Raw genomic sequence first — 14,607 nt, 5'->3', positions numbered from 1 at the left:
CCGCTTCGGGTAATGACCATACATTGTGTTCTTTGTTTCTTAAGTTCATGAGGAACTTGGGTTCTTGTGGATCTTTTTTTTTTTCCGAGAAAAAGATCCTTCTATTAGTTAATGAAAACTGCCCATAGGGCTACATCCACCTCTGCAAGAGAGGGCTACAACAAGCATGATGGGGAGACTCTCCCAATGAAAAAACAACATATATACAATGAGGCTAAATCAAGAGATGGGAGGAGGGAAGAGCCACAGAGGTGGACCGTAGTGCCATCTGAGCACCCCCTGGACTATGGTGTAGAAAGGCCCAGGGCATCAGAGTCGAAGGAAAGCCTCGCGGTGCTCCCGCATGCGGTCGGAGCTACCCTGTAGTCCCTCAAGCTGTCCTCTGAGAGTATGGATCAGCTCTAGCCAAAAGTCACGAACAGTCTCTGTTGGTGGCACAGGGCGAGCCTCAAAGAGGCGGAAACAGCGAGCCCGCCAGATGAACCAAAGTGTCAGGCCACTGATGAGCTCCCAACACTCCTCTCTCTCACTGCATCACTCCTGTGGAGTAAGCTCTGGAGCAGGCTGAAGTGTAGGTCGCCCCCCCTGCATCACTATCATCCTGCTGGTGGAAGATAGCTCAAACTGAAGTGCCGGGCCCGTGAGTGTGGACCAGGCCGCTGCCCCCCAAGTGTACTGTCGAGCCGTGGAGAAAGTAGGCATCAGCCGAAGAACTCGTAGCCACACCTGCTGGGCCGAGGGACAGTCCCAAAGACAATGACGCTGACTCTCCACCAACTGGTCACAGGTTGCACATGTGGCCGAGAGACCACTATGCACAAGCCAACTCCCTACTGCTGTGGCTCTGTGTGCAGCCAGCCACCACTGAAACAGAGTGACGCGCCTCAGCTGTCTGGAGTCCCACAGCCTCTGCCAAAAGGCTGCCAAGAACTCGACTGTGAGACCCTCCTCCTGCCAATGACGTGCTACAGCGGGGCGGGCCTCTCTCTGTGATGCAAGTATATGACGTCCAAGCCGAACAGTGTACTGAAAGAAGGGGACTCTTGGCCGGTCTGCAGAAGAGAAGGGGTCCCTCCATAGCCACTCACCAGGATCCCACTGTACTCGTGGCAATGGACAACACTCCCAAGCCCATAGCCTCCAATGTCCAGTCTCAAGAGTTGCTGGGTCAGGGTCTATGACGCAAGTCCTCCCATAGATGCCCACAACTCGGATCCTCTGGAAACAACACTCTGCTACCTGCGGGGCCTCTACTGCAACTCGCTGTAGTCGTCCCCCACCCTGAAGCTCGAAGAACAGGGCTGGGACAGTCTCCGAGCAGGCCCTGACTGAAATGAGAACCTGCAGTCGTGTGAAGGCTCCCATCCACCGGGGTGCTATTGGCTCGAGAGGCGTGAGCCACTCAGCTGGAACTGACTCTGAGATGTCCTAACACATGCTCTGCACCCCTCTCATGCCTTGTAGCTAGAAACCCTGCACCTCCTCTGACAAACCTGTGAACTCTAGCCAGTCACCTAGAGAGCGCACTGGACCTGTTGCCATGGGACCCCAGGAAACATGAGGCCGACTCCCAACCAAGTGGCCTCTCTGAGTGCTAACCATGAGGTTCCAGACGAGGGGCTGCCGTAGGCGCTCCTCCGTGCACGTCGGCTGTCTCTGCTCCAGGCCACGCCGTAAGAGCTCCCAAGATCGAAGCAAACTCACAGCGAAGCGGTCCTCCAGTCTCCTGCTCAAACCAACTCGGCGCAACTCTGTAAAAATCCATCTGGTCGAAGGTTGCCAAGGGTCTCCTGATTGAGGCACCCTGGCACGAAGCCTCTGTAGCAAGAACTCCTTCCAGGGCTCCTCGCCTGGAAGAAGTCCTCTGACGACGAACTTCCCAAGAAGGGCTCTGCTCTACTGTGTTGGATCAATGATCCCAAGCCCTCCTTGAGAACAAGGAAGTGTGATGACCGACCAAGCCACCTTGGCTCGGGCAATCTGAGTGTCATGACCTGACCAAAGGAAGTTCCTGATCAGCCTCTCTACCTGGCTGATACAAGAACTCGAGAAGATCCAGCAAGAAGTGATGTACCACATAGTCGCCAACAACACCTGGTTGGCAACTACTACTCTACCAGCCAGCGAAAGTCGTGCTGAGCTCCAATGTAACAGCTTTCTCTTGATGGACAGGAGAAGAGGAACAATTTGTTGCTCGGGGGACAAGTCCAAACCAACCTGACAACCCAAGTACCGAACTGCAGTCCCTGGGGGAATCCACCTGAAACCCTCTCCTGGCATCGAATCTGGCACAGGAGCACTGCCAACCGAGAAAGCCACTGTCTTTCTCCAGTTGATCAGTGCGCCCGATGCACAACAGAAGGTCTCCAAAGCCTGCGCACATCTGTGTAGATTGGCCTCCTGGCCCTCTAAGTACAAGGCTGAGTCGTCGGCAAACTCAGCGTCCAGAAGCTCATCTCCCTGAATAGGGAGTGCTAAGCCCCTCAGACCAACCTGCTGTGACACTAGAAATCTGCTCATCGCCTCCGCATAGAACAGAAAGAGAAAGGGGGCAAGAGGACAACCCTGTCTGACCGATCGTGTGAGCATGAAGCGCTCACCTCTACCTCCTGCCAAAAGCACCTGACTGTGAGCCTGTTTGTACAAAGCTGACACCCCTTTGATCCAAGCATCTGAGAAGCCCATCCTGCGTAGAGTGTCCTCTAGAAAGTCCCAGTCAACTCTGTCGTATGCCTTCTCAAAATCGAGAAGAAGAATCGCAAGGTCCTCCCCACGGAGCCGTGCCAGGGCAGAAGCCTCCCAGAAAGTGAAGATGTTGTCAAGGATACTGCGTTCCTTGACAAAACGTGTCCGAGTCCCATGTATAAGGCTCTCCAAAAGTGGCTGAATCCTCAAACTTAGAGCCTTGGCAAGAATTTTGTAGGCTGAGTTGAGGATGGTGATGGGGCGCCACTGTCGAATCTCATCCAAGGAGCCACCCTCCTTTGGAATGAGGTAAATCAGGCCCTCACTCATGCTATCCGGCATCACTCCTGTGTGCAGAATGTATTGAAAGGCACTACAAAGATCTGGGCCAAGCAGGTCCGAGTACTCCAAGAAGAAGCTGGGAGTCAGCCCTTCCTCACTTGGACAACTACCACGAGGGAGGGCCCTAAGAGCCGTGTGCAGCTCCTCAAGCTGAAGAGGCATCTCTAGCCTCTGGCGCATCTCCTCAGTCACAAGACAAGGCATCTGTGCCCAAACCTGCTCCCTGCATGCATCCTGCCGCTCTGACTGGGGCTCAGCCGACAATAACTCACGATAAAAGTCAGTAGCAACTGCACGCATATCCTCGGGCTCACAAACAACTGACCCATCGGGTCTCCTCAACTGATTGACCTTGGCATGCGAGTGCCGAGGTCCCGGTTCTTGTGGATCTTAGGTTCTTGGGGTTCTTGAGGGGCTCGAGTTTCTTGAGGTTCTTCTTTCGCTTGCAATCTGTGTTAGAGAAGGATCTTCTCTTCACTCGAGTTCTACTCTTTTTCGCGGGCGCACCCCTTGGCGGCCTTGCGCTCACTCCAAGGTTGCTTTTTCCCACCTCACGTTGATTGGCCGGCCGCTAAGTGCACGGTCCGCTCTCAATGAGTGAAAAGAGGCCAAAGGGGAGGTTGGACAAGCCCTTCTTTCTTGGGTTTCCTATCACTCTTCAAAAACACGACTAGGAATCGACACGCCCAAGTGAACTTGGGTTCGTGCGACCTCAACAAGCAAAAAAAAATTCTGTGGTTCTTGTGGTTCTTTCCTTGAGTGATACAGAACATTGCCAAAGCTCTGATACCAATGTAAGGTGCAGTGGAAGTGAATGTTGAACTTTGCTCAAGATGAGTGCTCCGAACTGTGCTCAAGGTTCCTTTTACTTAGGGAAGGGAGAGCTTTCCGTTCCTTAATGAGAGAGTGCAATGGACACAAACAAAGTGAATGGACATTGTGCGTGAAAGTGCATGAGACTGAGAGATAGAGAGAGAAGAGAATACGACACCAGAGACGTTGTAAACCCTCCTCCAAGGGCCCTACTCTCGATGGCGAGAGTGGTCTACTATTGATTGCACAATCTGGTACAATGGCTGATGCAAATCTAATGGCTATGTCGATGTCGACGGCGAGGACGACGACGACTAGACTAGGCTGAAATCTGAAAATGAATGGCTGAAAACTGATCGCTGCAAATCCGGCTACGGCAAGCTGTCACGGCGAGGATCTGTTGCGGGTTTGGGTCGGTTCGTAGAGGCTAATTGCTGAATTCAGAAAACGCTGGCAGATTTGCAGGTAAATGCAAAAACGCTAGGGCTGTCCGGGGTTCTTTGCGATGGTCCCGATGCGGCAGGAATTTGCATCAAAGGGACAATCGCTGGCTGATATTGGGGCTGATCTGCAAGGCGATATGGCTGAACGAAAAACGCTGGCAGCAGAAGGTCCAAATCTGAAAACGCTAGCAAAAATGCTGAGTGTAGGTCTTGGGGAAAATGCCAGGCTAAGGGATGATAAAAAACGCTGGTATGCTGCTGAAATCCGCCAAGGCTGAAAACGCTAGCATGAATGGGGGTCTATTCTTGTTGAGAGGGAGAGGGAGACGCCTGTTGCAAGGGGGGCCTTGCCTGTGCACTTTCCTCTTCTTTTGCCAGATAGTGCTAGCCATTGGTTGCTTATATATTATCTTAGCAAAATTGCCCTACCTAGTTCCCATCAAAAATAATAAGTGAAAAATGTCAAAAATAGGGAAAATGCACTGAAAAATTCCCCTGATGGATTCTGATGGGAATGCTGATGATCATGTTGTGTGCAACCGGAGGATATGCATCTAAATTAAGTGTCTGGACATGCAAGGTCTGCGAAAAGACTCACAAAAGTGCCAGATCACTTCCTATTCTAGACTTGACTGACTGAACCGAACCCTGGTCATGCTGTAGCTTGTCCACGGACACATAGGGTTGGATGTGTCACGTGACATCTTCACCCTTTGCCTCACATTGGTTTGTTCAGCATCCGGTGCCACGAGGGGGTGTTAGATTTACACCACTCTGTTGCTTCACTTAGGTCTAGGGCATACATGTATGGCTAGTATGTCTCCGGGCTGGCCACCCGCTGCACTGTCCAGCTGTCCACTTACCGGTCGCCCACCTTGTCCGGGTGCCCTCTATACTCCTAATTTTTCTTGTTGGGTGGTGGGTTTTTTTTTTCCATTGCATTGCCCTACCTCCCCTTGGGCACCTAGGTAGGGTACCCACTTCTCAGTTACAGTCATAGACTCACACGATGTATTGAGGGTCTCTTGCTCTGGTAGCCAGTGGGGGGCTAATTCCCCCCTCTACCCATCTCTGGGGTTCTCTCTCTCTCTCTCTCTCTCTCTCTCTCTCTCTCTCTCTCTCTCTCGCTCTCGCTTCCGCACACGCACACTGTTACATCACCAACCAGTTGCTCCACCGATGGAAGAGGGGATTGGGGTGCATGCCTGAACAAAAAGGAATTAAAGCAGTGAGAAATCAATTAACTGTTTGGTAATGGTCTAAATTCCTTTTGGCCTTTCTGCAGGAATGGGAGAGACCCCGACCCGGAAGACGGCCAGATATATTTCCGCAGTTCAGTCCAATGAAAACTCCACTTCCTCAGCCTCCTCCTACTGATCCTCCGGAAGAAGATGAAGAAGAGGAAGAGAAAAAAGAAGAAGAAGAAAAGCCAGAGGAGGAACCTGACAAACCACCTAAAGAGACATGATTCTTACAGGTTTTCTATATATTGATGTTTTGGGTGAGTTCGGTGGGTGTGCTAGAAAGAGTGAGTGTGATTTTCCAAGTCGTTCAGGTCACCAGGTGGGGTAATTTCCAAACCTGGTTCTGCTCTCACACTCTTAATCAATATTGTAGTGTGCCACCTATCCTGAGTTATGTTGTGTTTCGGCCAACTTAGTTCGATGTAGGGTCTTCATTGTTATTGATAACTCCAAACAACCCATTTTGTATTTGTGGATGCTTTCGTGGGACTGCCTATGCTTTGTAAGTGTCTAAGTTCACCTAGCTGTAAGATAGCTAGTTTGTGGAGAATCACATGCCCATGGACATCTCGATAAGCTTCAAATGCGACCTAATTATGACTCCTTTATTTAGAGTGTTCAATTTTTTGGGGCCCTATTCTTCACAAGAATGATTGTGGTCTTGAGTCGTGTGTCCACCCTAGTGTCAAATTGGTACAGAGCCAAGATTTGCTTGTGTGTTTCATGCTGAGAAGGAAGGAATGGAGAGCAATGCAGTTTATTTCTCCTTAGTTATCCTTCCTAAACTGAGGTATCTTCTGCATCGAGACAAGCCCCTTGTACTACATATAGGTTAGTGTCAAAGTTGCAAGTATATGGTTGAGTTGTGCCTATCAGTAGTTCCAGATTTAAGATATGTGCTTTTTTCTTTTTCAGTCATTAAGTTGTTAGTGGGTTGGCCATATAGGAAGGCAGTGGCAGGGTTTTCAGTAGGTCAATTTAAATGAGGGTTGATTTTGTGCTAGTTGTAGTGTGGGACAACAATGAAGTTTAGTCGATTAATAGGATATTTTTGATCACTTTTTGTGTTGAGAGATTTTGTGGTGACAAAACAATTTCCTGGTATCTGTAACGACGATTTCTTTTTGTTGGGGATATCTAATGCTTTGTATGTGACCAGCCATAACAGTCATGAGCTTACTAGTGTCCAGTCGAACATTCAACCCATAACCCTTTCTTCCTCGTAGACTTAGATCAGCCCATTCTTAGGATCATTGGTGTCCCATGTTCACTGCACGTCCAGTATGGGTTGTGGAGGTCTGATGAAATGGTGGAAGCGATAGAGGTCGAAGAAATATTTCTTAGTTAGCATGCTCTGTGAGGAGATGGAAACTGTTTCAAAAATGAGTGAATTTTGTGTCAGGTTTCAATATTGCATTGTAGCTATCAAGCCCGTCTGATAGGGAACAGTTTGCGAATATTATAATTTTTTGGGCTTTCTAATCCACCTTTGCTTGTGCGTATATTAAAATTAAAAGAACGCCACCGGGTTCAATTCTCGGATCTTTGGGTTGAAGTTCTTAAGGAACATCCTTCATTGGATTACATTTCAAACAGCTTCTGGAACAACCAGAAGATTGTGAGCCTTGCTCCATTTTAAGCTTGCTCTATGCTAAATGCAGAAGGTCCTCTGGAGTAATAGCCAATTGGTCGGTAATAGAGTTAGTCATTCCTTGTGATATTAAGGACCACAAAATGTCAACAAAGTTTTCTTTTTCACATCAGCCCTCGATCTTTAGTCCACCATTTAATGCCAAAGAGTCCTTGGAGACCTGTTATGAATAGTGAAGTGGTAATTTGATCATGAGCAATCGTTACACTATTCTTAACCAACTCTCAAACATATGGATATCATACAAAAAATAAAACATTTGATTGTAATTGAGAAGATCTAGGTTTGTAATGTCTGGTCTGTTTCAAAGAAATTGTGAAAATCCGGAATTTGAAGACGATGCCTTCAAGGTGGTGGCACGGGAAGCAAGAAAGACTCTCCCTCTGGAAAGCAGAAGGCAGTGGGCGGTTGCCGACCTCTCTTTTTGTCTCGTATGCTCTCGAGCTCTCATTGGATACCTAAAGACGACGGCCGGTTGCCGACTTGTCCCTCTCTATATAGAGTCGAGTTGCTGGGCCCGTGGGCAGTGCAACATAGAGAGAGCTCACGGAAGGATGTTGGGTGGAGGGTGCAAGCCGACTGGTCTCTCTCTCTCTCTCTCTCTCTCTCTCCTACATTCAAGGACAAGGAAGCATGAATAAAACTGCTACAACAATCTCGCCTCTTCAAGGGAAGAACACTTTGGATTGCCGAGGAATTGACCCCAAATCAACTCAAGCTCAAGGCAAGCGAGTTCAAGAAGGTGTATGAAGCTCGTAAACAAGGTAAATGGGATGTCTATCGAGGCGGTAAAGCCATCATCCAAGAGTTTCGAAGGTGGCAATTACATCACGTCAAATTTTTTTGTGGAGCGCCTCAGTTTTTAGTAAAGCATGCAACTTTGATAAATGAAATGGTCTACTTGTGAACTTTTATTCTTGATGTTTTGAATAGCATCGTCATCTTTGAGAGTCTATGACTAGTGTCTACTACTTGACTTTAGGACACATACTACGCGTCAACAGCCTGTAAAGAGACGTGCCCTGCATTGAGAGAGAGAGAGAGAGAGAGAGAGAGAGAGAGAGAGAGCCGAGACGAGCTTGCCCTGCTGCAACACACGAGTGAGCTGCCTGCACTTTGCCCCCTGCTGCATTCCTACTCGCAGCCATCTGAGACAGTGCATCAAGGCCCGAGTACATAAGAGGAGAGAGGGGTCGGTTAGCACACTCCAGAACCTTCTAGAGCTCCGAGGGGAAAGAGTCGGTGGGCGGCGAAATAGAAAGAAGGGGGTCGGATGCCGCAGTCGTTGGTGGGCGGGAAAGCACGAAGGCAGATTTTCATTGCACTTGGAGCGCATCACTTGAAGATTCTAAATTTTAATTTTTGACATTTTTTCTAAATCGTGCACCCAAAGTATTACTTTGGGTCTATTAGTAGTTTCATTAATTAATTAGTCTTTGAGATGCCTTTTCGTTAGTTTGCAAAACCATAGCCCGGACTGTTTCCCTTGTTCTCACAAAGATACAGAACCTCTGCTTGTCCGTACTCAGGGTTACGGTGCCTCTCCTACAGATGCACCTTGGAGCTGTCACAAGGCGGGGCACCACATGCCAATAGAAAAGAACAGATTGAACAGACTTTTAGCACTTCAATAACAACTGAATTGAAAGAGAGACGACACGCGACACGGAGTGGCGGAATTCCACCAGAGAGAGTATTGGCCCCAAACTTTGGCACCCCTTCCGGTATTTCTTTATATTGCATCAACATAGTACAAGCCGGTACTCAAGACTATGTACCTTCTCCAGGAAGCATGCCAAAGAATGAGCCCTAGCCTCATATTTGATGGCCCTTGGCCTAAAAAGCAGTTACAATGAAAAGCCTTCAAAACTACAAAGCTTTTGGTCCAAAAAGCAATGCCAAAAGCTACCAACGTAATTTACCAAAATCCATATAGCCTACCACGTCATCAACCAGCGCAAAACACGGAAATCCATACAGTTTGCACCTCATCATGCCAGCGCAATTTTTGGAAATCTATCGCGTCATCATTTTTTGCGTGTGTCTGGATCTTGCTTTATTTTCTTCCTTTATGTCACTTGAGGCCCCATCGAACGGGGTCCCCATAAGCTGGTAGGACTTCTTCTGTTACTTGTTCTTCTTAGGGTTTAAGCCCCTTGGCCACATCTGTAAGTTGGCTCCATTCTTTAGGCTTTGACACGTCAGCGGTTTGTTCAGGAGCACCCTACCTGCATCAAAGCTCCCACTTCTCAGTTTGGTTGTCGCACTGTATGTGCTTCCATACACAAAAACGAGCAGTGCCCTAGAGACACACACACACACACACACACACACACACACACACACACACACACACACACAGAGAGAGAGAGAGAGAGAGAGAGAGAGAGAGAGAGAGAGAGAGAGAGAGAGAGCAGAGCTGTCCCTTCCTCCTCTGGATGTGAATCTATTCTCTCCCGCATGCAACCTTCGGCTTGCAATCGTGCACATGGTCAGTAGATGTGGTGTGTCCACCTGTGCATCTCTCCTGTTTCGCATGGTGCCTTTGGCTTGCACTCCTTGCACACAGTCAATGAATGATGTATGTGCACTGCCTGCCTTGCAAGCTCACTCTAGGGTCGTGCGCTTACCCTCTGCAGAGTATAGTTGCAAGATGGATGCAATGGGGGGACTGCCTGCCTTCAGAAATGTGTTGCACGGCGCTACAGTAGCACTCTTTGCTCTCTGGCTCTGTAATTCAAAAAGCCCATTAATTTATAGCTCGGATTCGCAAAAGGGGCTCACAAATCATGATGACGTGTAGTCTGACAATGTATAACCTCCTTAGCTAGAAAAATGTCCTTCTCTCTCCACAGGCATTCTGACACCAGGCATCTCTCTCTCTCTCTACACGTGCCTCCACCATGCTTCTTTTCCCTCAAAGCTGCATCATCATCTCTTGAGATTCTTGACAAAACAAATGAGAAAAAGATTGTAAGTTCACATTCCAAGTTATGGAAGAAAATAAAAATTCTTTGAAAAACCATCCCTCTTCCAAGAACGGCGGTGAGAGCAAGGACAAAAACGGCTACCAAGGTAAGATCAAACTATATTTATCTCTTTTCCAACAATATTATAAGATTGCAACATATAAGAATAAAAGAACTCTATCGTTCAAAGAAGATTGTTGATTACTCTCAAATTTTCCAAAGCTCGCTTAAGTCATGCTACATGCTAAAATTGGTAAGGAGAGTTAACCTATAATCAAAGTATTATACTAAGCTAGCACGCCAATACTATGTTCCATTTTAAATTTAAAGGCCATTTCATTGGTCAATTCATAATGCATTTCATTTAGCTTGTGTACACCAATAGAACTCTAGTAGAAGATCCTCTTAAATTTGAAGGTGTTAAAATAGACACTACAACGTATCTTGTCATGACGATAAGGTTCTACAAAATGGTAAAGCTTTGCGTTAGAATTTAATCATTTAAGAATTATACTTTTGATATGGGCACTCAGGTGCAAGCAGCACTCAGAGGATTGGTCTAGGACTACTTGTGCTTTGTTGTCTGCAGATGGAATGCATAGGATGGGGGCAAATCTTGGCCATCGGTAAATAAAAGATATCAGAATGAGGCGGGGTGGTAGAGGTGGTTGCCCTCATTGTAATTATGATCCTTGGATGATGTCAAGGCTTAACATGAGCATGACAAAACCTTGTAATTTTTTGGGCTGCTCAATATAATCCACTCACAATTGTGAGTTTTGCTATAAAAAAAAAAAAGAATTATACTTTTGATGAAACTAAATGGATGGCTAAACCTTGATTGCTTAAGGAGGTCATATATAATATGTACTGATCGTGTGGGTTCAAGATAGCGATATTCCTTATTCTAGAACTTGTCATGTTGTTATTTGTTAAAGGGTATAATGTAAAAAACTAGAGTTCTTTTAAGAAAAAATATAGATTCAATAGGAAAAGGGTAAATTATAATCATGAAAAAATCATAGACATACAATTTGAATAATACACACTGAAAGAACGCAATATAGAGGTGTTACATAGAGTCAACACTTGAGCTCAATTGAAGGATGATATGTCCTTTGTAAATGCTTACAACTTTTTACATACCATGCCTTAAGGACAATCTTTGTATCTAATGAGGGAAAATGAAGGAAAACATCTCTCTCTCTCTCTCTCTCTCTCTCTCTCTCTCTCTCTCTCTCTTCATATTAATACATGTGTGTATGTTGGTCTTGCAATTGTTATAAGAATTTTGGAAACTATTACACATAGATTAATATCTCTTTTTTTGTTGCAAAACTCACAATTGTGAGTGGATAGTATTAAGAACATCAAAAATATACACCAACCTCGAGCTCAGACGGAGCCTTGAGGATCAAAGGATTACAAGTTTTCTGCTTGATAGAGAAACCACAACTACGCCTAGGCTTTACTTATTACAAGATGTCATCATGACATGTATTGTTCTAGACCAGTTCTTTGAGGCTTGTTTGCCTCCGATCCCATGGATCGTCACTTTGCTCTCTTGTATGATTTCACAAAAGCTTGCCACAGCCAGATCCCCCTCAAACACGCGGCGGTTCCTTGCTTTCCAAATATGGTGAAAGAAGTAGTACCTGATTATTTGAGTGTAGACAAGAAGAGGAAGACTTCCCAACTTGTTACTACCAAAGAACAAACCAGTCTTGAAGAACTTAATTTTCCATGTCCTTTGAATCCACTTGCATATTTTCCCAGCCATGCCACTGATTGCTTGGCATCCCATGAAAAGGTGGGAACACATAGATTAATATCTTTAATCAATCACAATACTAAGGAATAAATCCAATTCTTTGAGTGTGTGTGCGCGTGTCTCTCTCTCTCATTGCAATGACAATATGTATGGTACGTACATTCAATAATCAATTCTATTTATACACTGAAAGTAATGCACTATATGTTAGAACTAAGGTTGTTTGCTTGTTCACATGTTGGCCAAGGGTCATAAATTGACCACTCCCACAACACCATTTTGAAATCAGATGATAACTAATTATTACTTTTGGACAGACAGGCAATCTATCATAGCTGTGTGTGAGATCTCTTTATTTTGTTACACCCAATAAAGATGTCCCAAGATGTATAAATTTCTCTTCCAATGCAACATGGTGCTTTCCTTGTGTCATATTTAGTCGTCAGTCATTCTAGGGGGGCAATACTCAAATTGTGTGTTTATATGTACTTTATTTTGTGTAGAAGTATCTCACTTGTAGAGTACTAAGCATCTTACTCCATGGGTATTTGTGCATTTGTAACAAGAGAGAGAAGAAAATACTAAACCACCACACAATTTAGGGTACCTCTAAAAAATCAACCCTATCACTCTCAAGAATGAGCCCACCTCACAATCTTGATAAAATTGTGTCATGATCGCAAACTAAGGAAGTGTACCTCTCCCTTATGGCTTCGAAGGATTGGTTTTCTTGGTTGAACAAGCAACGTGACAAACATTGGTCGGAGTCAAGATGGGAGACAAACGTGTGGAACATCTTGCGCCCACAATGGCCACATGGAATGAAGGTTTTCTTATAGAAGGTGTTGTAGAGAGCCATGCATCAGGGAGATTGGTCCGGATAGATGCTCACAATGCATAACAGCTAGTGAAGACCTACCCCACCTGTTAAAGGAATGCCCACCAATCTGTGGCATAGCAGGAAGGATTTGCAAATGGGTCCACATGGAAAATAGGATTCTTCAAGAACGATCTGTTCTCGGGAGGGAAGGTGTTTAAGAGCCATGCTTTGCTCATCGCAACACAAATGGTGAGATTTTGGTACTTTAAACATGTTTGGAAGGCAAGGAATTGCGAGATCTTGGAGACACTATGGAAGTTGCTAAGTTCACGGAGATAAGGCAAGAAACCAAGGAGACTATCATCACCATCGGGAAACATATAAACTTTGATGAGTGGAACATGACCCTGGGCACCGCAATGATTGACCTGAATGGGTGTTGATGTGGGACCATCCATTGTGGTGGGGTGGCTCTCCTATCAACCGATGTATTCATGATCATTCGAAGATGTCATGGCTCATGATGAGCATGGCAAGAATTTGTAATTTCATGATTATGCTAATATAATCTACTCACCATTGTGAGTTTTGGGAAAGATTTTTTTTTTCATGATCTCGACATAGTTGTACCTAATAAAATCTATGAATGAAAGACAACCCATATCATACGTATGCTTTTTACTCAATATATTGTAACATAATTGTAAGAACATAAACCACGCGAGGTTACACGAAAGCTACAAAATGTGATATGGCAACTCTTTGCACTAATTATAAAGATGCTGTAACTTTGCAATCAATGAAGGTATGGGGTTCTTAAAGTGCTCAATGTGATAGTTGGAACTTGGGAATGTTGAGGCGAAACAAAAATGTACGTGTGTGTTTTGGGTGGTGTTTTTTGTGTGTTTGGGGGCACGAGGGGATGGGTCTAATTAATAAATTCATGGGAGTAGGACTTTAGCGACAAAAGCTGTGATTTTGTCAAGCTTTGGAAGCACAACAATAGCAGGGTAGGCCTTGCTGGCCGCACATTGTGCTTTCAAGAAGTGAGGAGGTTCTTCGCCCAGGGAAGGCTTAGCTGTGCCAACTCTTCAAAGGCCAACAATCACACTAGTAGCGGCACATGCATCACATCCACTAGCCCCAACCTTGCGCGCTTGAAGAAGGACCCCTTCTTGGCCTTTTCATCAATGCCTCGTCCAATGTGATCATCACCCCCACCACATTCTCCTCTGCCACGTTCTTCCCTTATGTCCCCTTACTTTTTTTCCGAGCAGCGCATCAAATACCTAACATCATTGAGGATAGGTGCTATAGACTAAAAAGAAGAAGGAAAAGAAGCATTGATCTACTTATTTTTATTTTAAGTATTTGACTATTGTATGGGTTGCTAGCTCCTTATAAAAGCCAAATACTTTTACTTTTGGAATCCCCATGGCAAGGCAACTTTGCATGGAGTATCTTTGTATCTTTCTTGTTTAAGTAACTACAAAGTATTCCACATGATGTGGGCTCATTTGAGAGAAAGGAGGTGAACGAGATGAAGGAGGTAGAGAGCCAATATCTGCACGCAAAATCCAAAGGTGTTGAAGCCTCCCTTACCGAGATCATGAAGGCAATGAAGGAAGTTGATTAAGAGACACACAACAAGATAGACACCAAGATATAGGCAGTCTTACAAGAATGAGGACTACAAGACTCCCCTTAGCCTTAAGGCCAGGATTAGAGGACTTCACCCACCATGGTGCACCAAGGAGGATACCCTCGAAGAAGCAATCAACAAGCTTAATGACATGCTTCAACATGTCAACATCAAGCCTCCTTCCCCAGTGCATGTAACGAAGGTTGTAGAATTGGCCACCATGCTAG

The 14,607-nt window shown here is 45.6% G+C and overlaps 1 protein-coding gene across 1 annotated transcript in view; it reads left to right on the top strand.

The window, feature by feature from the left end:
• Window positions 1-6,162, top strand: part of LOC147427119 (uncharacterized) — a 68,143-nt gene extending 61,981 nt beyond the window's left edge. Inside the window, exon 2 of the mRNA XM_086497811.1 lies at window positions 5,569-6,162. Coding sequence (XP_086353937.1) covers window positions 5,569-5,751 — 183 coding nt within the window. The 3' untranslated portion in view covers window positions 5,752-6,162. The remainder of the gene's footprint in view (window positions 1-5,568) is intronic.
• Window positions 6,163-14,607: the final 8,445 nt, after the last annotated feature.

Source organism: Adiantum capillus-veneris, chromosome 24 (assembly GCF_014529385.1).
Source record: "Adiantum capillus-veneris isolate H3 chromosome 24, ASM1452938v2, whole genome shotgun sequence".
In the NCBI taxonomy this organism is placed as follows: domain Eukaryota; kingdom Viridiplantae; phylum Streptophyta; class Polypodiopsida; order Polypodiales; family Pteridaceae; genus Adiantum; species Adiantum capillus-veneris.
This window is presented reverse-complemented; position numbering and strand designations above follow the sequence as displayed.